Below are 23,208 nucleotides of genomic sequence, written 5' to 3' on the forward strand. Positions count from 1 at the left end.
CACGCAAACCTTCCACACGAAAGAACTATTCTTCAAAATGGAAGAGGTTTACTTTGTGGTGTAGGCAAAAAAGTATAGATCCTTTCATCTGCCCCACAACTTCTCTATTAGACTATTTATGTCATCTTTCAGACTCTGGTCTTCAGACTTCATCTGTTAGGGTACATTTAAGTGCAATCTTGGCTTACCATAACAAGCTGGGAGATGCACCTATATCCACGCAACCTCTCGTCACTAGGTTCATGAGAGGTTTAACTCACCTTAATCCACCAATTCGGCCACCCGTCACAGAATGGGACCTGAATTTGGTCTTACAAGACTCATGTGTTCTCCTTTCAAACCCATGAATTCCTGTGATGTAAAATTTCTCACATGGAAGACTATCTTCCTCATAGCCATTACATCGGCTAGAAGGGTTAGTGAGTTACAAGCACTTGTCAAGTACTCACCCTACACAAAGTTCTTACATGACAGAGTGGTTCTCTGTACACATCCAAAATTCCTTCCCAAGGTAGTTACGGAATTCCACTTGAACCAATCCATAGTTTTACCCACGTTCTTTTCAAGGCCTCATTCTCACCAAGGGGAACGGGCCTTACATACCTTGGACTGTAAACGTGCGCTAGCATTTTACTTAGACCGCACTGCAGTCCACAGGAAATCCACTCAACTCTTTGTATCTTATGATCCAAACAAATCGGGAAAAGCTCTTTCCAACTGGTTAGCAGATTGCATACAGTTTTGCTATGAAAAAGCAGGCCTTCCTCTCCAAGGGCGAGTAAAGGCACATCCAGTAAGGGCAATGTCAACCTCAGTAGCACACTATCGTTCAGTGCCAATCCTTGACATATGTAAAGCAGCAACATGGAGTTCTCTTCACACCTTTGCAGCTCATTACTGTTTGGACAAAGAAGGACGACAAGATTCAGCCTATGGACAATCTGTCTTAAAAAACTTGTTTCCAGTTTAATCCCAACTCCTTCTGCATCCAACCTGCTGTGATCTTCGGCTGCCTCATTTTCACCAACAGTACTTCACTATTGCTTCACTACAAAATGACTCAGCCTCTAGCTTGCTAATCACCCATATGTGAGGACTAGCATCCTGCTTGTCCTGGGATAAAGCAAAATTGCTTACCTTGCAATAGGTGTTATCCCAGGACAGCAGGATGTAGTTCTCACAAAACCCACCCGCCACCCCGAGGAGTTGGGTCTGATACGTTTTATTATTTTATTTTTTGCTAAAGCTTATTGTTACATACGAGACTGAAGAGAGACCCCTGTGGCAGAGAATATCATGGCATGCTGGGCATGCTCAGTGGCCTCACAGGGCCAGTCAAAAGTTTCTAGAAACTGACAAAGTTTTCCCGCACTAGGGCTCCGTCAGTGACGTGACCCATATGTGAGGACTACATCCTGCTGTCCTGGGATAACACCTATTACAAGGTAAGCAATTTTGCTTTCCTCAAATACAACTGTGCGATCATTGAATATTATCACATTATGTTGCTATAATAGGACATTTTTTGGTACTCTTTTCAGTCTCTGATTACACAGCACTGATGACTTGCTCCTATTTATATTTTATAGGTTTTATATAATCTAGTTAAGAGAGAAAAAGGTTAGTAATATGCCTGTTTGAATAGCCAAGTTTTAAGCAATGCCTTGAAGGTCTTCATGCTGTTGGCCAAGCGCAGTGCTTCTGGAAGAGAATTCTAGAAGGTGGGAGCCGCAACTGATAAGGCACAGTCTCTTATACTACTGGCATGTTGCAAAGATGGAATATCCAACAGTCCCCTATGTGATGACCTTACTTGGTTGAACAGTAGACAAAACTAGCTTCCTGGTCATGAATTCTGATCTCTTCTGATGGTGATGCATAGAAAACAGCCCTTTCCACTTGGAGTACAGAGTTATTCCTGAGGATTATTTGCACTTTCTGCTAGCCAAGAAAGTGTCAACCTAAGACTCTGAGCCTTAGTTCTCTCACTTTTGAGGGTTAAATGCTTTGGCTTCATTATTGAGACATGCCCATGTTCAGATCATATTAAAGATGAAAGATCTTCAGGTCTGCCCCAACCACAAATTTCTCACTATTGCAATGTTGGCAAAGTTTAGCAAAGGCCAAAAAGTGCCATTGAGGGCTTCAGGTCAGAAGATGAATTAATTTTGCATGTTGATTGATGAGTATGAGGCAAATAATGTGGCAAGAATGAGAAAAGAATTTTGTTTTTAAAGAAATGAGAATTTGGAGAGGGCCCTGAAGCTTTGTTTTCTTTACATGCCTTAGACTTAAGCTTAAAGCATTTTATTGTAAATTACGTAGCAATGAAATGAAACGAAAATGAGACTGCTACTATAGGAGGTTTTATGAGGTGGTGCATTTCATATGTAAGTATTCTTACAGAGCTGTTACATGTAATGAGTGATTTGGATTATATGATGTAAGTTTATTTTTTCTTTTAATGACAACCTGCAATTCTTTCTTACAGGGGATCTTTCCTGCCAGCTACATTCATTTGAAGAAGGCAATAGTCAGTAACAGAGGGTGAGTTTTTTTCTTGGGTATTAAGACTGTTTTTGAGGATTTGGATTAGTAGATTTAATATGGGAATTTGTCAGATTTATAGAGTGCTGTTAGAGATTTTAATGTATTGATTGTACAATCATAAAGTCAACGGCTACTCTTTAAATATATATAATAAAGGCATCATATGGAGAAAATATTTAGAATAAAATAGCCAAATTCTTCCGCAGTCCTTCACTGGAGTTTTTATATTGCAGTTTACCTTCTTTAAGGAGAAATATCACTACATTATAAAGTAATTTCAACATAGAATGTATTTATTTAAAAAATGTTCTATACTGTCGTTCAGTGATATACCATCAGAACGGTTTACAGATAGGCACGTAAATAAGTTTGGTTTATAAATTATCTAGTAAGTGCCAATAAATTTTCGGTTACATGATTCAAATAATATACGCTGTATGGAATGTGGATTGGAAATTCCATTTATATGATTAATAGAATATCCATACATGAGATATACTGTACTTTCTTAAAATAATACTTAAGTATGAGAAAAAAATAATAAAGAAAGCATATATGTTATTTGGTGACTTTAAACTGTGTGTAGGAGTTCTTTTTCTTGTTCGTTAGTATTACTTACTCCCCACTGTAACTTTAAAAAGCTTTTTTTGAAGAGCCATGTTTTTAAACTTTTTTTGAAGAGTTTTAAATCTCTCATTAATCTTATTTCGAGTGGCATTGTGTTCCATAATATTGGACTGGCTAAGGATAGTGCTCTCTCTCTCTCACTTGGGTCAGTTTGGCTGTCTTTATAGAGGATATGATTAGTAGAGCTTTATTGGCTGATCTGAGATTCTCTGGGGGACATGTAGTCGTACTGCAGTGTTTAGCCAATCAGTATTTTCCTCATTGATTAGTTTGTGAATTGTGCATAGTGTTTTAAATTGCACTCTTTGTTCAATTGGCAGCCAGTGTAATTCGGCGAGTGTTTGAGTGATGTGATACCTTCTGCTTTTTCCAGTTAGTATTCTGGCTGCAGAGTTCTGAAAGATTTGTAGTGGCCTTAATGTTGTATATGGTATTCCCAGGAAAAGTGTGTTACAATAGTCTGTGCTAGTGAATATAAGTGCTTGCAGAACAGTTCGAAAGTGCGCTTGGGTTAATAGGGGTTTTAGCCTTCTAAGGACCATTAGTTTGGCATAGCCTTCTCTAACTTTCAATGATATGTGTTACTTGAGGTTGAGTTCATTGTCAATTATTACTCCTAGGTTTCGAGCTTTTTCAGTTAGTTCCACCATCTGATCCTTTTTAAGTTTGATGGGATTCTGGTATTAATTCAGTGGTTTTTCGTTCAAGGTGTATGAATTCTGTTTTTTCAATATTAATTACCAGTTCCATTTGGCTTAGTAGTTGTTTAATTATATCTAGGTACAGCATTGCTAAGTTTAATGTTTTTTGAATTGTTTCCTCTACTGATAGAATTAGCTGAATGTCGTCAGCGTATATGTAATGTATGTTATCCCAGGACAAGCAGGATGTAGTCCTCACATATGGGTGACATCAGTAATGGAGCCCTATCACGTAAAACTTTCTGTCAAAGTTTCTAAAAAGCTTTGACTGGCACACTGAGTGCACTGAGCATGCCCAGCATGCTGTGATCCCTGCGTCCACAGGGGTCTCCCTTCAGTCTTCTTTTTTCCGCTTTGCAGTAAGCATAGCGATTAGGAGCTCTGTGAGAAATTCTAACACTTTTTTCCTCACGGAAAGATTTACATTTTTACTTCACAAACACTTTTCCCTGAATGGGTCTCCCTCCGCATTGGTTTAATTCGATGTTCGGTGAGTACTATGCCATGATTTTTCGGTCGGTTCCTGTCACCTTTCTGGCTGCCAACCGACTGCAGCCTTCCCTCTCCCTATTTTTCAGTTAGTCACACATAGCCTGCAAGTGTCCCTCTGTGACACTCTGCTTTGCTATTAGCGCTAGTGGGACAGGAACTTCCATGGTTACGGGTGCCGCCACGGCCCCTGTAGATTCAGGTCCTTTATTTTCCTCAGTACCTTCATGCAGTCGATACCCCATCGGTACGCCCTTCAGGCCATCCTGCATTTTTTGATGCCACAGGTACTCCTCCCCCTGCGGGTACCCTGATGCCATCCTCCCTACATCGTTTCTATCAGTGACATCTATGTTTTCATCCATGGCAATGATTTTTTTCCTTAGCTTTTATCGGTGCTATCGTTGCCCGGGTGGATACCATCGACGAACACCTTGTCTCGTTGCTGCCATCCATATTCGGGTCAATGCCACCGCTGCCCGGGGCACTTCCATCGCTACTGGGTCATTTCCATCGATATCCTTTAAATTATGGATGCCATCGATGCCCAGGATTTTTTCATCGATTTCCATTGATGGCCATCGATACTAGGTCGATTCCATTGATGGGCATCGATGCCGGGGTCCATTCCATCGATGGGCATTGATGCCGGGGTCCATTCCATCGATCTGCATCGATGCCGAGGTCCATTCCATCGATGGACATCGATGCCAATTCCATAGATGACATTGAGGCCAAAGTGGATTCCACTTATACCAATGTCCATTCCATCGGTGAAATCATGCCAGCTTCGATTCCATCGGTGCCCATGTCCATGGCATAAATGCAATGGACGTCATTGTTGCCAAAGTCGATCCAGTCGCTACTGTCGATGCCCATGGCCATACCACAGATATTGTCGGCGCCCACCTCCATACATCGATGATCTCGACACTCACGTCGTTCCCATCGGTATCTTCAACGTTTTTATGGATGCAGTCATTGACTCCGTCAATGCGGTATCATTTTTTCCGAAACCAGCGATGTTTTTTCGATTATTCGATGCCACATCGTTCCCATAGATACCTATGCCGATGTCGTCAGTCCTCAGTCACTGTCAACATTGCTGGACGAGTCATCAACATTTTTTATATCCATTTTTACGTTACTCTTGAGGCCGCTTTGGCTGCCATCGACACCGTCCATGTCGACATAACACTGCCACATAATGCCCTCACCTGAACACAGTGCTCCATGCTTTGGGTCCTTATTAAAGCCCCGTATCAGCAGCAGAGCAGGCATGCTGACAGTCCATCATTGATCGCCATCCAGGACAGCGAGGGCTTCCATCTCAGTGCTGGGGAAAGACCAGGTCGAGCACTGTGGCATCCATCGTCATCGACATGATGACTGTCCGCCACAGACGCCATCCAGCACATTGCTGCTATCCTTCTAGATGCTGGACAATGCTTGGACCGAGCAACATCACCACTGCCATCGGCACTGTTTCGCACTGTTTGGCAGTCCTTCCTGCTCCAGAAACACCAGATCGAGGTCCGAAGAATTCTGCACTGGCGTCATGAGACATCGAGCTGCTGCGACAAGGGTCTGTTTCATGAGCTCATTAATCGGCTCCCCTGTTCCCAGGCGTGCCCCACCGACATAGGTGCAGGATTCTGGCCCTCCGCTCATTACAGTCTAAGCGCCAGCCACACCTAGCCTTGTCTCCTCTATACCTGCGCCACCATACCAGGTATCAGAGTTGAGACGGACGTTTACGTCCTTAGGCTACCCCTCGAGAACTCCGGAAATCCACGGAGCCAGCAATCTTCACCGGCTCGTCCTTCAGCAGTTCACGTCGGATGGTAACTTCCCGCTTCTGCGGCATTCCCATTGAGATGTGTTCTCTAATTCGGGCCACATGGTTCGAAAAGGTCTAGGCCATGTACTTTCTAAAAACTGTATTAGTGTCACATATCACTAGGCCAGCTATGGCAGCCATAATACCAGGAGAACTTCTCTTTCTTTTCTTTGGGATTGCATCAGGGCTTCCTCCCTTTTTCAGCAACGGAGCTCTGTACTGATTAATGCTCTAGCTTTTGGTTCCTGTTTCAGAACCAAAGTTCCAGGTGTATTTGCTGTTCTGCTAAACACAAGATCCAGCAAATGCTGCCTCAAGTGCAAGTCCACCTCAAAGCCTGATACAGGTCTCGATGTCTCCTTGTACAGCACTCAGAAATGCGGGTAAAACTTTACCGCTCTCACTCCCGTGGGAGGTTACATGATATCCAGATTACATCAACCCCTCCAGTTGGACACCTCCCGGTTTTCCAACTGGCCGGATATCAGAGCAGCCACCCCACCTTGTACCAAGGTTCCCGGTACACTCCCCTACACGCTATAAAGCGCAGAGGGGGGATGACGGGGGTTGGGGAGTTTTAATTACATTATTCTTTCTTTCAACAGAAAGTAGTTACTCTCCGCCCATCCTGGACCTCAGAAATACCAACTTTCTTCAGAAGGCACAGGTAAAATGGTATCTCTCGTTACCATGCTTCCAAAACGCAGTAAGTACATTACCTCTATTCTTTCTATGTGCCTCATGGTGAGTCAACAATATTACAATTCCAAGCTCTGCTGGTGGCATCAGCTTCAGCAACTGAGGTATTTCATTGCACCAATATCGGTGACTGCTGTTTCTCTACGGAGTCCGACGACATTCATGCTTTCCTTGCATGGACAGCTGTATAACCACAGTCAGTCCACTATCTTGGATTACTGTCACTGCTATAATTATACACTTCTGGACACCACAGTCACAGTGACCTTCCTGTCCAACATCCACGCAGACATTCTAATACATTCCTACATGTCCCTGCGTGCATATTCCATAACCTTAGCCCCCAAAAAAGTTTACATTATCGGGCTCTTGAGATTTTTTCACTATGCACTTCCCTCATAGACCAAAACTGCTTTCCTGTACGTACTCAGATCAGTCCAGACAGTGGGTTGAGCCTCCTTTCCAGCAGGTGGAGACAGACTAAAACTTGGATGCCCTATATCAGGACAGAGCCTATCCTCTAACCCTTCAGTATTCGTCTGTCTCCAGCAGGTGCAGCATCTCCCCTTCGGTTCTCTGCTGTAGGCTAGTCAGCCTTTTTCTTCTTTCTTTGCTAGGCTCAAGCAAGTATTTGTCAAAAAAAACCAAAAAAAACTAGAAGGGAATTTTGCCTTCTTTTTAGTGATTTTTCCTGTTTCTGTGTGGGAGACGGTGCTGTCTCCCAGCTCTTGCCCGGCTCAGGGGGGCTTTGCCCCTTTTGCAGGAGGGGGTTCCCTGCATAGCCTGAGTCCGTGGACGCTTCCAGGTGTGGGGACCGACGCTCTCTGGGCCTCGTTCCCCCCCCCATCTGGCTGCCGAGAGGGTTTTGAACCCGCTGTTGCGCTCAGTAAAAAAACAAAATCCCCCCCCATTAGTTTCAAACTTTAAATAAGTTGCAGGTACTCACCTACCTCTAACTTATTGGCAGCAGTTGACCAGTTTTTTCCTTTTTTTCTGGTCAGAGTAGGCCTAGAACCGGCAGCCAGACAAGCAGAAGGCAGCAGGTTTCCCTCCTGCTCTCTCCTGCTGTGCAGGCTGTCAGTCAAGCTTTTTTTCAGCTTTTTTTCCTTCAGCCGCGGCTTAGCTATGTCCCGGCAGGCAGCCTGCCTTTCTTGTGGGCTGCCTTCTTCGCGTTTTTCGCGTCAGGGCCTCTGCAATGCTTGCCTGCCAGGTGGGGAAGGTCCCTCCTCGGCAGGACAAGCAAATTTAGTCCGGGGCTCCACTCCTCCCGGCATGGCCAGGCCTTTCCCGGGTTGGCAGAGCCCGGGAATGGCCGCCATCTTGGATTTTTCATCGGGACCGATTTCAGTGCTCCCTGGGGCTGGGGGCCCAATTTTTTTGATTTAACCCCTGATTTGGCCCCCACGGGTTCCCAGGAGGAGGGGGGTCCTGATCTTCCTTCGCCCCCCCTTCCCACCCCGGCAAATCCAGGGTCCCTTTTTCAGCGGATTTCGTCCTCCTCATGCACAAATCTTACTTAGCTAGCTTGCATGAGCAGGATGAAAGCCCCCCCCTAACCCCCCCCCCCACCAAAAATCCCTCGCTCAGCGCCATTGACCGCTGGACCGGCTGCGGAGCCCCAGGGACCAGTTAGGGTGCGGTTGGTTCCGGGGGTGCCCCCCCTTCCTCCCCACTGGTGTCTCCCGGGTCCTCGGACCCCGCTGCTTCCTCTGATTCGGCGGATGCCCCCCCCCTAGAGGGGGATGACCCCAGAGCCCTTCATCTTTTTCGTAAGGAGGAATTAGAGCCCCTCCTTCCCTTTGTGTTGCAGGAGCTGGGTCTGGAAAGTCCCTCCGTGGATAATCTTATGGCCTCGCTCCCCTAAGGATATGAACCCGGTTCTGGGGGGGCTCCGGGCTCCGGCCTCGGCCTTTCCCTTCCACCCCATGCTCAAGCTCCTTATCCTTCGGGAATGGGAGGCTCCTGAGGGTTCGCTCTGGGTGGGGCGTGCGATGGATAAGCTCTATCCCCTCCCGGAAGAGGGCTTGTAGCTGCTGCGATATTCCTCGGTAGATTCCTATGTCTCTGCGGTGGCCAAGCACACCACGATCCCGGTGGAAGGTTCCACGGCTTTGAAGGATCCACAAGATCGTAAGTTGGAGGCTCACCTGAAGCGCATCTTCGATGTTCTGGCCCTCGGGGTCCAAGCGTCTTGCTGTAGCAGCCTCATGATGCGGGCGGGCCTTCAGTGGGTTCAACAGTTACTCTGCGCCTGGGTTCTTCCGCCAGGTGAGGCAGAACAAGCCGAATGTCTGGAGGCGGTAACCGCCTACGTATCGGACGCCCTCTACGATCTGGTCCGTGTGCAGGCGAAGGCGATGGTTTCGGCAGTTGCTGCCCAGAGGCTCCTTTGGCTACGCCACTGGTCAGCTGATCAGTCCTCGAAGACTCGGTTGGGCACGCTGCCCTTCAAAGGTAAGATGCTCTTTGGCGAGGATCTCGAGAAGCTTATGGACTCCTTGGCTGACAACAAGGTCCATAAGCTTCCAGAGGACCCTAAGTCTTCCCGATCCTTGGCGTCCTCCCGCTCTCGCTTCAGGGGCCAGCGTGGCTTCACTTCTCAGGGGCGGAGCGGTTCGGTGAGGGGGTCTGCTCGTGCTCAGTCCTGGTCGCAGTCCTTTCGTGGCAGGCGGCCCTTTCGCAAGGGCCAGCCCGTGCGTGCCACCACCAAACCTGCCACGCAATGAAGTTCAGCTGACCCATTCCTCGGTCCCTTACCTCGGTGGCCGCCTCTCCCTGTTCTTCGAGGAATGGGTCAAGATCACGTCGGATCAGTGGGTCCTCGACATTATCAAAAACAGGTACGCTTTCGAGCTAGTCAGGGAACTGCCGGATCTCTTTCTTTTTTCGCCTTGCGGACGGGCCAAGAGGGACGCTGTGGTCCAGACTCTCTCCAAGCTTCTGGATCTGGGGGCGGTGGTCCCAGTCCCAGAGAGGGAGCTTGGCGCCGGCCAGTATTCTATTTACTTCACCGTGCCCAAAAAGGACGGGTCCTTCTGCCCCATCCTGGACCTCAAGAGGGTCAATCGGGCCCTCAAGATCCCCCACTTCCGCATGGAAACCCTGCGGGCGGTCATTGCGGCGGTCCGTCCCAGAGAGTTCCTTGCTTCCCTTGATCTCGCAGAAGCATACTTCCATATTCCCATCCACCGTGACTACCAGAAGTATCTCCGATTCCACATTCTCAACCAGGACTTCCAGTTCCGAGCTCTCCCCTTTGGCCTCGCGACCGCTCCTCGCACCTTCACGAAGGTCATGGTAGTAGTACCGGCGGCCTTGCGCCGGGAGGGGATTCTCGTCCATCCCTATCTGGACGATTGGCTCATTCGGGCCAAGTCGGAGACCTCTTGCCAGCGGGCGGTGGATCGCGTCTTGGAGCTCCTTGCCTCCCTCGGGTGGATAGTGAATTTTTCCAAGAGCAAGCTTCAGCCCTCCCAGGAGTTGGAATTTCTGGGAGCTCATTTCGACACCCGAGTAGGCAAGGTTTTCTTGCCACGGGTGCGCGCCCTCAAGCTTATCGATCAGGTCCGGAATCTGATTGCGCTACCTTCTCCTACCGCCTGGGATTATCTCCAAGTCCTGGGATCCATGGCTTCTACCATCGACCTTGTCCCCTGGGCATTTGCTCATATGCATCCGTTACAGAAAGCTTTGCTGTCCCGTTGGCAGCCAGTGTCGGAGCAGTTCCACGTAGTCCTTCCATTCTTGGATTCTACTGCCGACTAATTACAGTGGTGGCTGTCTCTTCCTCATCTTCTGCAAGGGATGCCTCTTCAAGCTCCACAGTGGACGATAGTGACCATGGACGCCAGCCTGTTGGGCTGGGGTGCGGTCTGACTTTCTCAGTCCACCCAGGGAACATGGTCGCAGACTCAGTCACGCTGGCACATCAATCGACTGGAAACTTTGGCGGTCCGCCTGGCTCTTCAGGAGTTCCTTCCCCTGGTCCACAGCAAGGCGGTACGAGTCCTGTCCGACAACTCCACCTCAGTCGCCTACATCAATCGCCAAGGGGGCACTCGCAGTCCCCTGGTAGCCTTAGAAGCCAGCCGTCTCCTCGCTTGGGCGGAGCGTCACCTACAGTGCCTTGCGGCCTCTCACATCACAGGCAAAGACAATGTTCAAGCTGACTTCCTCAGCCGGCAGTCGCTCGATCCGGGAGAGTGGGAACTCTCGGACGTGGCCATGGCTCTGATAGTGGACAGGTGGGGTCCCCTTCACCTCGATCTCATGGCGACTCTGCGCAATGCCAAGGCCAATCAGTTCTTCAGCCGCTAGAGTGAGCACGGCGCAGAGGGCGTGGATGTTCTGGCTCTGCCTTGGCCAGCGGACGTCCTTCTGTACGTGTTTTCCCCGTGGCCTCTGGTGGGGAAAATCCTCAGGAGAATCGAGCTCCACCGGGGTCCGGTGATTCTCGTCGCTCCCGAGTGGCCGCGAAGGCCATGGTTCGCGGATCTCGTCAATCTAGCAGTGGACGGGCCCCTGCATCTCGGTCATCTTCCTCGTCTCCTCCGGCAGGGTCCTGTATTTTTCGACCAGGCCGATCGCTTCTGTCTAGCGGCCTGGCTTTTGAATGGCGTCGCCAGAAGCGCAAAGGTTATAGGGAGGAGGTCATCTCTACCCTACTGCGAGCCCAGAAGCAGTCGACTTCTCTGGCCTATGTGCGCATCTGGAAGGTTTTTGAGTCCGCGTGTACGGAGGCGGGTGTCCCGGCGCGCTCCGCCTCGATCCCTTTGGTTCTTTCTTTTCTTCAGAAGGGTCTCTCTAAGGGCCTCTCCTTCAGTTCTCTACGCATTCAAGTCTCTGTGCTTGGCTCTCTCCTGGGTCGGGTGGACGGTCATGCCTTAGCGGCTCACCCGGACGTGATTCGTTTCCTGAGGGGCGTCAGACACCTCCGCACCCCCTCTCGGGCCACGTGTCCGTCATGGAGTCTCAACCTGATCCTTCGTGCTCTCTGAGCGGCTCCCTTTGAGCCTCTTCGCCAGGCTATGCTCAAGGATCTTACTCTCAAAGCTGTCTTTCTGGTCTCTATTTCCTCTGCTCGCCGCATTTCCGCGCTTCAGGCGCTGTCCTGTTGGGAGCCCTTCTTGCATTTCTCGGATTCCGGGGTTTCTCTCAGGACGGTTCCTTCCTTCTTGCCTAAGGTTGTCTCCGCTTTCATGTCAACCAGTCGGTCGAACTCTCAGCGTTCTCTCCGGAGGAGATTGCGGGTACGGCTGGTGGCGACCTCCGTCAGCTAGATGTAAAACGAGTCTTGCTTCGCTATCTCCAGGTCACCAATGACTTCCGGGTATCGGACCATCTCTTCGTCCTTTGGAGTGGTCCCAACCAGGGTAAACAGGCTTCTAAGACCACGATTGCGCGGTGGTTGAAGGAAGCCATTTCCTCGGCATATCTTTATCAAGGTCGTCCGCTTCCTGAGGGTCTGAAGGCCCATTCTCTGCATTCTCAGGCTACTTCTTGGGCGGAGAGTCAATCTGTCTCCCCACAGGAGATTTGCAGGGCCGCCACTTGGACGTCTCTGCACACTTTTGCTCGGCACTACCGTCTGGATGTACACGCTCCGGTGTTCGGTTCCTTTGGGCGGCAAGTGCTTCGAGCGGGACTGTCTCGGTCCCACCCAGTTTAGGGAAGCTTTGGTATATCCCACTGTCTGGACTGATCCGGGTACGTACAGGAAAGGAAAATTCGTTCTTACCTGTTAATTTTCGTTCCTGTAGTACCACGGATCAGTCCAGACGCCCTTCCCTGAATGTCTTCTGTCTTCTCGAAGCTTATTTTCTTGCAGGTCTGAAGATTTTCCTAGTTTTTCTTTGTGCAAGATTACTGAGCAATTACACCGGAAGCCTTGGTCGTTTTCTTATACCAAGTTGATGCAAGAGTGTATAGGTATACTATGTTTTTCTACATTATTCTATATTTGCTCCGTTGAGCTTTATAGTTACTTGCTTGATCCTATTCTTGGGTTTCTTGTTTTATGCTTTGACAAACGTTATACTGAAGGGTTAGAGGATAGGCTCTGTCCTGATATAGGGCATCCTTCAAGTTTTAGTCTGTCTCCACCTGCTGGAAAGGAGGCTCAACCCACTGTCTGGACTGATCCGTGGTACTACAGGAATGAAAATTAACAGGTAAGAACTAATTTTCCTATGGGTTAGATTCACTGAAATTCCATTATCAGTGGGTCTAAGCTATTCAACCGCTTTCGTCCCTCTCTATATCACGGATTTAGAACCAAAATCCTAGTCTGATTCTGCTCATGCTCGCATTTACTTCCGCTTGTAAGTTTGATGACAAATCTTCTCAATCCAATATGCGTCTATTCCGTTCCAAGCAGTTTCACTTGAACTTCCTGGAGCTTGTAGCCATTCGTTATACCCTTATGCCTTCCAATACTGCCTCTGCAACAATTCTTTATGCATACAGACAGACAGCATAGGGACAATGTTCTTTCCAACATACATAGCGGCATATCACAAGGGAATAAGGGATGAGCCAATAACAGCGCAACCTCTAGTAAGTCGGTTTATGAGAGGCTTACTTCACCTTAAGCCTCCCATTCGACCACCGGTCACTGAATGGGACCTAAGTATACTACATTCCTGCGACAAGAACTTTCTTACATAGAAAGTATTTTTCTTAGTAGCCATTACATCGGCTAGAAGGGTCAGTGAGTTGCAGTCTCTCGTCACATACTCACGCTACACAAGGTTCCTGCATGACAGAGTGGTCCTTTGCACTCACCCCAAATTCCTACCAAAGGTAGTAACAGATTTTCACTTAATCAGTCAATAGTCTTGCCTACTTTCTTTTCAAGACCTCTCTCTAGCCAGGGAGAGAGAGTCTTATACACCTTAGACTAAAAACGTACACTAGCTTTTTACCTGAACCGCACGGCGGTCCATACGACATCCAACCAACTCTTTGTTTCTTTTCACAAACATAAACCAGGAGTTGAGGTAGTAAAATGGACTCTCTCCAACTGGCTAGCAGACTGTGTCGAATTCTGTTATGAAAAAGCAAAAGTTCCTCTCCAAGGGCGAGTAAAAGCACACGTAGTAACGGCTATGTCTACATCAGTAGAACACTATTGTTCAATGCCCATTATTAACATATGTGAAGCTGCAACATGGAGTTCCCTTCACACCTTTGCAGCTCATTACTGTTTAGACAAAGAAGGAAGACAAGATTCGGCCTTTAGACAATCTGTCTTACAGAACTTGTTTCCAATATAATCCCAACTCCTCCTACATCCAACCTGCTGTGATTTTGGCTGCCTCATTTTTACCAACAATACTACAATGTTGATTCACTATAAAATGACTCAGCCTATAGCTTGCTAATCACCCATATGTGAGGACTAGCATCCTGCTTGTCCTGGGATAAAGCAAAATTGCTTACCTTGTAATAGGTGTTATCCCAGGACAGCAGGATGTAGTCCTCACAGAACCCACCCACCACCCCACGGAGTTGGGTCCGATACGTTTTATTATTTTCTTTTATTTTTTCGCTTACACATAATGCTACAAACGAGACTGAAGGGAGACCCCTGTGGACGCAGGGATCATAGCATGCTGGGCATGCTCAGTGCACTCAGTGTGCCAGTCAAAGCTTTTTAGAAACTTTGACAGAATGTTTTCCGTGATAGGGCTCCATTACTGATGTCACCCATATGTGAGGACTACATCCTGCTGTCCTGGGATAACACCTATTACAAGGTAAACAATTTTGCTATACCTAGTCCTGCCAAGAGGTGGCATAGAGGCAGCATGTCGATATTAAATAGAGTCGCCGAAAGTGCTGACCCTTGGGGGACCCCAGTCTTTAGCTTGATTTTTTCTGATATTGTGTTTATCTGTACCTGAAAAAAATCTATTGTTTAGGTAGGATCGGAACCATTCAATTGTTTTGTTTTGTAGTCCTATTTCTTCAAGCCTTTTTAGTAGCATGTTATGGTTTACTGTGTCAAATGCTGCTGACAGGTCTAGTAATATCATAATGTAGTGTTTTCTGCTGTCAAACCCACGTAGTACATTATCTGTTAGAGAGATTAGTAATGTTTCAGTGCTATAGTGTTTTCTGAAGCCGTGTTGTGAGGGGTAAAGTATGCTGTTGTCTAGATGTTCTGCTAGTTGCTTTTGTACCATTTTTTCTATTAATTTAACAAGCATAGGTAGGTTTGAAACAGGTCTATAGTTACTTAAGACATTTGGGTCACTGTTTTTTTTCTTCAGTATTGGTTTAATTATTGTACCTTTTGAGAGAGTCTAGAAAGGAAAAGCATGTCTGAGAAAGTCTGAGAAAGTCCAGAAAGGAAAAGCATGAATATTTCACAAACTCCAATATTTCTCTATAACACCCAACAAATTGACTTAACTAAAAAAGTTCACAATCTCGGAGTAATTATTGACAATGAACTAAATCTCAAACAACACATATCACTAAAGGTAAAGTAAGGATACGCAAAACTACTGATACTCAGAAAACTTAAACCATTACTATCCCTTCCAAACATTCGCACTGTCCTTCAATCTCTGATATTTGCCAGCACAGACTACTGCAATGCTTTGCTTGCTACTAGGTCTACCCAACACTACACTAAGACCACTTTAGATTTTACAAAATGTTGCAGCCAGAATTCTCACTGGAAAAAGCAAAAGAGGTCACATATCTGATACACTTGCCGCCCTACATTGGCTACCCATAGAACAAAGAATTCAATTCAAAGCACTATGCCTAATACACAAACTCATCCACGATGAAAAAGCAGAGTGGCTAAACTCAGCACTTAAAGTACATGTCCCACACAGAAATCTAAGGTCAGCAAACAGAGCACTCCTACCCATTCCATCTGTAAAAACAGCAAGACTTACCCAGGTGAGGGAACGTGCATTATCTCTAGCTGGTCCCACTTTATGGAACTCCATGCCCCTTGACCTCAGACTTCAGAGCAATCATAAATTTTTCAAAACACAACTCAAAACCTGGCTCTTCAAACAAGCCTTCAAGAAGGAGAGCGACACAGGCAATTAAAGAGAACAAATTAATTAAGGTTAAGCAGCTTAAAGCACCCAGCGCCCCATTTCCAGCGCTCAATGGAATTATTTCAACTTAGTTTTAACTGTAGTCAACCAGCGAGACGAATTTCTATTAAACACCCAACCACAATTAATGTCTCTTGAAATAAACTCTTATATGTTACCGAATTCTAATGGCACCACCCATGTTATTTATGAACTATATTTTACTTTGTTATAGGTACCCATCTGTAAACCGTTATGATGGTGAATAACTTAATGACTGTATATAAAAACTCTTAAATAAATAAATAAAAATAAATTAAAGCATGACAAAAATGTCCATAGCATTTACTAAAAAAATTGTTTTCTCTTTGTTATATATTGATCTTAATTAGAGCAAAGAGACAATGGTAAACCTCAAAAGTAAAACAGAATGAAAAATATCATGTCTCCAAGCTCTGCTTTTGTCCAAGCTAGATTATTGTAATGCCCTTCTTTTCACCCTCTGCAGTTGCTGCAGAATACGGCTGTGCGCCTGTTTACAAATGTCAAGAAGTTTGATCATATTACTCCCATTTTGAAGGAGTTACATTGGTTCCCTATCCATGCCAGAATCCATCATAAAACCGTTTATGGTGAAAATTCAGAATGGTTAAATGCATCTCTCCATATGCACACTCCTGCTCGTAATCTGAGATCTTCAGGCAAGGCTCTACTCACAATTTCATCACCTAAATTGGCACATCTAAACGCAGTCTGGGAAAGGGCATTCTCATTGGCTGGATCAAAATTCTGGAACTCCCTCCCTTCCAACATATGATTAGAAATTAACATTCAGACAGGTTTTTATTAATACAGATTAACATCTACAGTGACTCCCCCTGGGAATTTCATAGCTCTAGTTTAAGAACATTTAGTATTTTATTTTATAAGAGAGTATTATCAGGTAGGGTTTTATTAAATTTAAATTGTAATTTATTATTTTGTAATTTTTTAGTTAAGATTTTTTAGTCAAGATTGTTATAAAGAGCTATATATTTATTGGCTATATGGGGTTTAATTTAATTATGTTTCATTTTAACTTCATTTTAATTTATTTGTATTTTATTTTATTACGAGTTTTTGGGATAAAGTGTTAATGATTTATCCAATTTTTATGTAAACCGAGGTGAAGTGGATACGATATATTCGGTATACAAAATGCCTAAATAAATAATTGAATCCGGAAAACTGACAGTTCATTAAATAATAAACCCTTTATCAAATCTAAGTATAGTGTTTTTGGCTAAATGGATTATATTGCATATTGAGCCTCTTATCTGGCTAAATTATGGCCCCAGTAATTTTTTTTTTCAAGATTAAATATGCCATTTTGGGGGAGTTGCAATTTCAGGGTCTGGGCAACTTGGGTGGGAGGGAGGTGCAGGAACAGGCTATGATGGGTTTGAGGTTTTTTTTGTTTGTTTTTTAAATGGAACCTAACTTAACCGGAAATATTCTTTTTTTGAATAAATCCGGTTAAGTCTAAAGTTATAAATAACCGGCAGTATTCAAAAGAATATCCGATTATGTTTAAAGTTATTCGGCTATTGTTAGTCATAACTTTATGCAAGTTTATTCAGTGGGATGTTTATCCCGCTGAATATACAGTGAATATACAGTACAAATAAATGGCCTACTGAATATTGGCCTCTGTGTTATATTCCCACAAAAGCTGCGTCTGGGGAAATTACAACTTCTTGGAGTCTAATAAATTAACAATGTTCACATCTGGTAATGAAGTGAGACATTTCTTTCAAATAGAAAGTATTAGCACAGCTCAGTGGCCAGCATTGCCTTCCAGTCACAGAGACAGTGTTAACACTTTTCTTGTGAGTTTGAAAGAAATGCAGGACATACAGAAGAATTGGTGGTGATTCTCTGACATGTCTCCATTATCAGATGAGAACATTGTTAATTTATTAGACTCCAAGAAGGTGTTGTAATTTCCCCAGATGCATTCTGTAAAGTGAAACACAGAGTTTGTCAGGATTTATATAATTTTAAGAGCTTGAAGCAAAGTTTCTCCTTTGAAGATTTCTGTATTCAATAAGAGACTTTGACTTTTCAAATTATAAAGGACATTCCTTTAGCATTCAATATAGTTTGTGTTTAAACAGGTTAGGTCTCTTTAGCTTGGAAAAGAGACCATTGAGGTCTACAAAATCATGGGTGGAGTAGAACAGTTATATAGGGAATGACTATTTGCCCTTTCAGATAATACTAGGACTAAGGGACTCTCCTTGAAGTTAACACACACCAGATTTAAAATCAATCGGAGAAATTATTTTTTCACTCTATGCACGGTCAAACTGTAGAATTAATTGCTGGAGGATGTAGTCAATGCAACCAGCATGGTGGGTTTAAAAAAGGTTTGGACAAGTTCATGGATGAAAAGTCCATAGTTATTAACCAGGTAATTCAGGAGACCCATTACTTGTCATAGAGAATGACCTGCAAGAACCCGAGAATCTGCTTTTAGGGATTGGCCATTGTCTCAGAGAGAATGCCTGGTTTGATATACCTGTGGCGTAACCCAGCATACAGTTCTTATGTACTGTACTTAATAAAGATTTTGTATAGGGTTTATTTATTGCGTCTTCAGTTGTTTTTTTTTTTTTTTGGACAACTTTTCTTGCTCTGTATATTGATCCCTTGTATGTTCTAGAGTGACACAGATGACAGATTTAAAGTGTCCAAGTCTCATCGCTACTGGCCAGCAATTGCTCATTCTCTCAAACTCGTTCATTATTGTTACCTGTTATATCAGTGCTTTGGCTTTATTAAAACTTTTGCAAGGAAACTGCACTTAAAAAAAATTGCTGGAGAAGTGAATATTTTCCTTAAGTTCTTTTTACTATGATATTTCTGTGCCTATATTTTGTATATCATGATCAGTTTCTTGGATCTTCTGTTTTAGAAACCTTGTGTAAGCTTTTCATTTTTAATTTTGTGCAGGACTATGGTCTGAACAGCATCTTTGGCAAAATCAAAATTAAAGTACTTTTAGAATTTTGGAAACACTAAAAATAATGCCTAACATGTTATTTGCAATGTATGATATGTATGGAAGTAGCATGCTCCACTTTCATGTGTGCAGACATTCTAATAGATTTCTAAGTGTTATAATTCCTATCCTGGACAAATGAATCTCTTCAGTTGGTACTAGTGCATACCTGTTTCCCAGCCTCTCTAAATGGTTAAATTACAAGTTATATCAGTGATCAAAGCAGCAGGTGGGATGTGGCATAGCAGTCATTTTTGGTGCTTTGGTAGCTAAAATGTCTTAATACGAACAGCACAACATGTATCTTTTCAAAGTGGTACTTGATTTTTGGAAGATGGATAGACCATTCTGATTCTATAGGGCCTCAAAACATGTATGTTTTTTGGGATAACCAAAACATAAATATTAAATAGACTATTAACCAAATCAGTGCAAAATATTTGATGAATATCCAATGTAACTGCCTTGAAAATAAGACCTCTTTGTGACTTTCCTGGACCAGACTTGTCTACCCTTGTCTTAGTTGAGAAGTACCAGTGGATTGCATCTTTGCATTCATTTTCTTCCAGTCGTCAAACTTCAAAGAATAAAGCAAATCAATACTTATGCTTAAAAGGTATGTCAGTAGTTGTAGTTTCTGTGTGGCGTTCTAAATTTACGATTAATAATCTCACCCAATTAAGATTTCTTTTGTTCACTCTGTGACTTTCTGTACCCCCTTCTAGAACAGGAGGTGTTCATTTCAATCTTTCTTTATGTAATGGGCACATGCTTTTCTAATTTGCTTCCCTATAAGCTTTCAGCTCAGTAATAGAAAGTGAAAAGAAGGCGGCATGATGATTCAGGGCCCACCCCAGAGATTGCACTGTAAAGTTTTGTGAGACTCATTTAAAACCAACGCTTGCTATTTAGTACAGGGAGCAAGTGTTCAGAATGAGACTCATATGGAGATTGAGTGTGGGCAGCTCCCAAGACAGGTTTGAAATCATTTGAGGAGGTGGAGAAATGAAGAGGACGGAAGGGATTGGAATGTGATGTGTGTGGGATGGTGCGGAGGGAGAAGGAAGAGAACAGAGGAGAATAGGAACGTTAATAGTGAATGTGTCTTGGAGTTTACAAAAGTGCTTCTTATGACTAATTATGTCAGTTGCCATACATACACACACAACAGTTGGGTGCACATTTGCATCCATTAGCTTTTCTCTCAGACTTACAATATAGATTACTGCAGCTTCAATCTCTAGAAATTCAGACATTTCCATTTTAGCTTGCATAACCTGTAGTTAATTTATTTAAAAGTTATTTTCTCAAAGCAGATAAGACAGAGTTGTTCAGTTTGACAATATGCATATTAGGAATAATATTTCCAAAAAATGAGAAGGCCCTCCATGTGACTCTGCTTCGTATTTTCTACAGAGAGAAATCCTAAAAACATGGAGCCATGTCATATAGGACCTTGCTCATTTTTTGGAAACTATTGAGATCTGAACACTAACATTGCCAATATGCAAGATGAGTGTTTTTTTGTATAATTTAAGCTTATAGTTTTGCATTATGGTGTGTAAATATATTGAACAGTGAAGAACATGTGCTTTGGATGATTTTTATCACTAGAGGAGTTTGTACACAAGTCTTATTTGGACAATATTTTATTTCAATAATTTTATAAAGTCTACAGAAATGACAAAACATTTTATACAGTTACATGATTATACTGTGGGGAATTTATAGAATCAGTGTTTGCTGCTATAACATGCAGTTCCATTTATGATGGTCTGTATTTAGCATCAATTCAGATTCTGGATTTATTCTATCCTGCCAGCAGATGTAAACAGAGAAGTGCAACCATTTCAGTGATATTACTGACTATAAGGAGTGGTGTGACCAGGAAACTTGCCAGTATTTTCTATCTCCAGCAGTTGATAGGGCAGAGCTTTCAACAAATCAGAGCTTTCAACAAATCATGTTGTGAAGAGAGAGGATATTCAAGCCAATTTCCGCAGCCAGGAAGCTTTCCAGAGGATAATGCTGGAGTTTTCCTTGTATGGATTTGATGACATTTCACAAAATTCTAAGGCTGGCAGTTTTTTCAACCACCAGAAAAAATGGGGTTCTGGCAGAATCAATACCCTAATTAAGCCATGGGCAAAGCTTGAGATTCTTTATAGTTTAACTTCTTGGTCTTTAATATGTGGAATTCTAAGGAGAATAGAGGGTCACCCGTCTATGGTTATTCTGGTGGCTCTAGAATAGCCAAGAAGATTGTGGTATATAGAACTGATAATGTATAGGCTGGCTCTGCATCTTCCCATTGTTCATGGTCTGTGGAGGATACACTTGCATTTTGCCTTGTGGCCTGGCCTTTGAGGAGATTTGTTCCATAGGAAAGGTTATTCTTCAGCAGTGATTCCTACCTTGCTGAAGGCTTACAAGATCTCTTCCTTATTGTCTTAGGTTCATGTGTGGCATCTCTGAAGTTTGTGGCAAAGTTCTAACTGTTTCACTCTGATAAACGGCTATTCTGATCAATATGTCCTTATCTCAAAAGAGTATGGACAAGGACTTGGCTCTTTATTCCCTTAGGGTTCAAGTTGTGGCTAGTTAAATGTTATAGAGGTTGGATATAAGAGATCTCTGTGCCTTCTCACTCAGATATGGCCTTTTCATTCACAAAGTTAAAAGTATTTGTTTTCTCTTTAGGATTCTGGTTCTCCAATGGGATCTAGATCTGAGCCTTAGTGCTTTTCTGGGTGCTTTTTTGAACCTTTTGCATAGGCCTCTCTTTATAGTTATTTTTTTTCTGGTGATTGTGTGTTCACCCAAACATATTCTGAATTACAGGCCTTATTTTGTATCGATCCCTCCCTGGTTTTCAGCAGTCAGTCACCTTTAGCTCATGGTTGTCTCTTTGCTTTAGAGTGTTTTGTCCTTTCTTTAATCCAGATGATTTCTATTCTAGTATTCTACAAGGGAGAATGTCTTGGGTAAGGATAGATCTCTCTGCTTCTTCTATGTTTGAATCCTTCTCAGCTACCTAAGCTGACTAATCACATAGCTTATTTTAGTTTGATGAATGTTGTAAGGGAGAGGCAATTTTGGAGTTGGCCTTGTCCAGGTGGACCTGGAAGACTATCTCTTCAGCATGTTGCTGACATGTTTGCAGCCTCTGGTGGTACTTTGTTATACAGGACTCAAGCTTCTTCTTGGGTAGAGGCTGCAGCTATTGTGCTGGTGGGCATATGAAGGGCAACTACTCAGAATTCCTCACATTAGATCTGATTAGATGATCATGTCAAGGGGGAGATGCAATCCTTGGGACCAGAATTCTTGGGCCGTCCTGTTTTCTTCCCATTAGCAATAGTATGAGCTTGGATACTTCCCACACCCCTGGACATGTCTTGCAGGCTAATAAGGAAGGAGAAATTTAGTCTTAATTTCCTTTCCTTGAATTCTGTTAGACTAGTCCAGGACCTTCTCTTGGAAATAAGTGGCTGCATCTTCACTTGTCCTTGGATAAGAGCAGTGCAGGGCTTACAGAAAGTTATCAGTCTTTCTCGATGGAGAGAAATCACAGATTCTCGATTTCTCCACTTTGTGGCTTCCTTTTTCCCTGGAATTCTTAGAGGGGCATTGCAGTTGGAGGGCTCTCCCTATTTTCATAGTTTATTTTTTGTAATTTGGTCATAGGGGTTTCTCCACTCCATTACTTTGATATACTGATACTGGCAAGTTTCTAGGCTGCACCTCTCCTTATAGTGGATGGTGAATTCACTGAAAAGGTTGTGGTTCTCTATCTGCATCTGCTGGCAGGATAGCATAAAACCACGTATCCGCAGGATTCAAGGAAAGAAAATTAACAGATAAAACTAAATTTCTCCTTTTACTTTATAACTGGGTGGGGGTACTATGCGAGGATCCTTTTTATAGCACTGATGCACTATGCATATTGGGGCAGATTTTCAAAGGGTTACGCGCGTAACCCCCGAAAAGCTGCCCCTTTCAACCCCTGTGCGCGCTGAGCCTATCTTGCATAGGCTCGACTGCGTGCGCAAGCCCTGGGACGCTCGTAGTCCCGGGGCTTTCCTGGGGGCGGGCGTGTCGGGGGGGGGGGGGGGGGCCTGTCGCGCCGGCGCGTCATCGGGGGGCGTTCCGGGGGCGGGGCTGCGCCAGGTTGCGCGAACAAATCTACTCCCGCGC

The 23,208-nt window shown here is 44.2% G+C and overlaps 1 protein-coding gene across 3 annotated transcripts in view; it reads left to right on the forward strand.

Moving 5' to 3' along the window:
• The window catches only part of DOCK3 (dedicator of cytokinesis 3), a 1,203,328-nt gene that overhangs the window by 220,678 nt on the left and 959,442 nt on the right, over positions 1-23,208 (forward strand). For all 3 annotated transcript variants that reach the window (XM_029599541.1, XM_029599543.1, XM_029599542.1), the window contains exon 4: positions 2,492-2,547. In XM_029599541.1, coding sequence (XP_029455401.1) covers positions 2,492-2,547 — 56 coding nt within the window. The remainder of the gene's footprint in view (positions 1-2,491; positions 2,548-23,208) is intronic.

This window comes from Rhinatrema bivittatum, chromosome 4 (assembly GCF_901001135.1).
Source record: "Rhinatrema bivittatum chromosome 4, aRhiBiv1.1, whole genome shotgun sequence".
NCBI classification, from domain to species: Eukaryota; Metazoa; Chordata; class Amphibia; order Gymnophiona; family Rhinatrematidae; genus Rhinatrema; species Rhinatrema bivittatum.